Here is a 3,506-nt window from a genome sequence, read left to right as displayed (position 1 = left end):
TTGCGTCGTTAAAATATTTCTTCCCGTTGGCACCTTGCGTGTTTATTCATTTATACAATGTCGTGATTATTTCTTTCGATCGATCGGAAGGACGTCGCAGTAACGCATAGGTAAAAAGTACATTGGAGCTTTTCATCGGCATAACGTTTTGATCCCAGGAGATTTATTCCAAGACCAATAATTTACTTCGAAATACAAAAAACTTCTTAAATAATGAGTTTATCTTTACAATTGAAACGAGACACAGGAAACGTATAATGGAGAGAAACACAGAGAGGTCGAATAGCAACATGCATATCTATCGTCTTAATAAGTGCAAACAATTTCCCAGTAAAGAAAAGAGAAAGAACAAAAATAACTCGTGATTATTTTTTGCTTCTCGGCATCGAATAAGCTTTATGAATTATTTTGCCTTTTATTAGATTATAATTTAGGTACCAAATTAAATCTTGTCACAGCAAACGCGTATTGTCGCGGTTAAATGTACATCATTTCTGCCATGTGAGACATCTTCTTTGGAATATGAACAAACTCCTCGAAGTAGCTGGCAAGTTCGTCTATAGTAACGTCACAGGAGGGCGGTGATATACGCGCTTGTACGGAGCAAGTGTTCGTATTTGGGGATTGCCCGGATACGGAGATCGCGTCTTGTTGGCCACCTCCGCCGGGACCGGGACCTCTCTTTAAGCTTGGCATCGTATTACTGCGAGCGCGTTGAAAACTTCCACCTTGATAATTGTCTTGGATGCTGGTATCGTCTTTAGCTTGTCTAGAGTCCTGACTAATATTTAACGCCTTAAAGTCTTTAGTGACAGAACCGTGACCAAAAGTTTTACAATTTCTACCAGGAATACTGTATCTGCAGGTCTGTTTGAGCAGAGTACCCGCTACGTTATCACTTAAACGATTAGAGTCGGTAGAACCCAGTTGCAAAACAGCCTCCTTAATGATAGAGTTCTTTTTCGTCTTGTCGTTAAGTCTTTCGTTCTTAGAAGGCTTAAAGTTCGTTGTACTTTTTACACCCCGGGTAATCGTCGTGGATGGCACTGATCTATTAGGCATCGATCTTCTTCTAAACAAGTAACTGCAATCTGGACTCGCGCTCTTGCCTGTCGTTCTAAAAGGATTGCTTGGTTTCAAGTTTTCGGTCGAAGCGATGCTGAAACAAAAACAAGTACGAGGGACTTTTAGTCGTTCGGTTTTCAGGAGGAGCCTGCTCTTCCTTCGATGAGAAGGAAGAAGTATTTATCACTTAGTATCGAATACATGGACATAAACTCGAAAACACTGACGGCGAATAAAAGGAGAGAAAAGATTTTGAATAAGTCAACGGATGAGTCATCTCTTTCGGCTCTGAGCCTTGAAACTGCTTGTATCGTTAAACGTTTGCTTTCTCGCATATTATGCAATCGAGCAAAGCAAAATACATCGATCACGTTCGAACGGCAAATGTGACTATGCATGTTTTCTCTCCCTCTCTTTTTCTCTCTCTCAGCAACGTCAGTTTCTCGAGATACACTTTCCTATTTTTCTACGCATCGAGAATACAAACGGCTTCGTTCGTCGAACAAAGTTGACTGGTAATTGGTTAAACGAAAGACCTTGACCGAGAATAGGTCACAGGAGAGAGAGAGGGGGAGGGAGGGAGAGAGAGAGAGAAAGAGAGAAAGAGAAAAAGACGTTCCGCGTAAGACGAAAATCAGAAGAATTAAGATAAGATCGAAGAATTAGAAAGGAAGACATAATATCGGAAGGAAATACTCACTGGGGACAACTCGACGAGAGACGATCGATTTCGAGCTTCTCCAAACTCGCCGGCAGAACTTCGTCAGCCATGGTCAAAATTTTGAACGCTCGTGGACTCAGGGAACGCGGAAACATGGCATCGTGCCGAAAAATAGCGGTGGAGGGCCACTGTATGCGTCGGCGAACGAACCTTGACAGTTCCTAGGAAAATTCCAGAACGCGTAGGTACGGCGCTACTGCGCGATTCCTTTCAGAGGTTAGATTCGTCCGACACAAAGACTCGAGGCAACTACGTATGCGTACGCGAAACCACCACCAAGAAAATATTCATTCGGTTGATATTTTCAAACGTCCCTTTCTATCTTTCCTTCTCCTCTAACCAATCCTATCGTTCATTTTCAACGATCCACTGACAAAGTTGCTCGCTTTCCCGCTCGGCTCGATTACTTTACGATACTTTGTGATCAATCAATCGTAGACAGCGCGTAAATAAACACGATTTTGCGCGCAGCTGCCATTTTCTTGCTACTATTCCGGATAGGAAGCGAGGAGCCAGGTGGCGCTACGCGCACTCGCAGCGGGCGCGTTTTTCGAATTCTTCGTTCGTCGTTCTTCCAGAGTCTTCGTTCGAGTTTGAGAGAATACTTTTCGACGTTGAAAGATAATGGAATGTGCAATACCTATGATAGGTTCGAATAAAACTGCGCCATCATTCTTCCACGACCGTTTCCTTTTATTTCTTTTTATATCAAACAAAATCTTACTAAAATTATTCTACCTTTTATCGTTAATACGACCATTCGATTCGAAAATTCGAACTTTTGTGATTCTCGTTCTACGAACGACGTGCTCGTAGGGCGACGAGAATATAACGAGGCTAACGAGCTTCACAATCGACGTTTATTGCTCGATATTTCTCTCGTTACCGTCCTGCATCCAATGATTCTGCGTACGGTTTTACACGCGATGAGAACGATTTCACGCGCATTACGCTGTCACGAGTTAATCCTTTGCCCCTTCCTCGTTCGTCTTGGTTTTTCGAGTTACGCGTACTTCCGTGGAAAATAGTAGAAATTGAGGAAAAAAGAATAATAGTTAAATATAATATTAAAGAACTGGAAGAGGACACAAGGCGTACGATTTGTACGTCAGTGTGGCCGTGCAGACGTTCGCTATCGGCTCGAAAATCTGATGATTCAGTCGTCGAGGCTAACGAGAGCTGACGCATTCAGGATGGAGCTTTATTTTAGCATACGAACGAAATATTTATGAATTCCGAGCGGCGAAAGGCTCTCGAAGAAGTATCCTTGTCTACGTAAATCCAACTCGAAACTCGAGGTGAAACCTCGTGGTATCAATTTTGGATATATTTCAATAAATTCCAGGAAATTTCTAACGTGACACTTATGAACTAACTGTCGTGGAAATGATCAAGTACGTAGATAAATGCACGTATACGTACGCGCGGCTAATCGCGGTCAGTCGATCTAAATTTTACGAACAGCCGAACGGATCGATCGTAAAGTCGTTCTTGAAATTTGCCAGCGAAAGAGCGAGCGAGCGAGCACGGCGTTTTCCTGTTTAAACGTTTGGAACCCAATTTTGGATACGGTCCAGAGACGTTCGCGGTGCGTCAGCTTTCGTTACCGTCCCATTACTGTGCCAGAGAAAGAGAAAGAGAGAAATAAGGAGTAGTACGTATACGTTGCACCCACATATCGGTACAGCATGCTGCTCGCAAATTTTCTTGCCATCTGGAA

General features: G+C 42.9%; 1 protein-coding gene across 3 annotated transcripts; it reads right to left on the bottom strand.

Moving 5' to 3' along the window:
* Positions 1–141: 141 nt before the first annotated feature.
* Positions 142–2,279, bottom strand: LOC122633408. Of its 3 annotated transcripts, none has more exons than XM_043821237.1 (2): positions 1,766–2,279; positions 142–1,159 (listed from the first exon to the last, which is right to left on the bottom strand). In XM_043821237.1, exons 1-2 carry the CDS (start codon positions 1,879–1,881, stop codon positions 478–480), a joined length of 798 nt encoding a protein of 265 aa, XP_043677172.1. In that variant the 5' UTR covers positions 1,882–2,279; the 3' UTR covers positions 142–477. The 3 variants fall into 3 exon arrangements, with proteins under 3 accessions (XP_043677172.1, XP_043677171.1, XP_043677173.1); XM_043821236.1 differs by lacking the exon at positions 1,766–2,279 and adding an exon at positions 1,279–1,599; XM_043821238.1 differs by lacking the exon at positions 1,766–2,279 and adding an exon at positions 1,293–1,595.
* Between the last annotated feature and the right edge of the window lie 1,227 nt (positions 2,280–3,506).

This window comes from Vespula pensylvanica, chromosome 12 (genome assembly GCF_014466175.1).
Source record: "Vespula pensylvanica isolate Volc-1 chromosome 12, ASM1446617v1, whole genome shotgun sequence".
NCBI lineage: Eukaryota > Metazoa > Arthropoda > Insecta > Hymenoptera > Vespidae > Vespula > Vespula pensylvanica.
Note: the sequence above shows the minus strand (reverse complement) of the source record. Positions and strands in the feature narration are given on the sequence as shown.

What these genes read in the sequence shown, in the direction of transcription:
- LOC122633408 (XM_043821236.1), bottom strand. Translation starts at nt 1,463, where the DNA reads ATGCATAGTCACATTTGCCGTTCGAACGTGATCGATGTATTTTGCTTT. An exon ending in TTCGCCGTCAGTGTTTTCGA is followed by an intron (nt 1,160 to 1,278) that starts GTTTATGTCCAT and finishes TTTTTGTTTCAG; the next exon opens with CATCGCTTCGACCGAAAACT.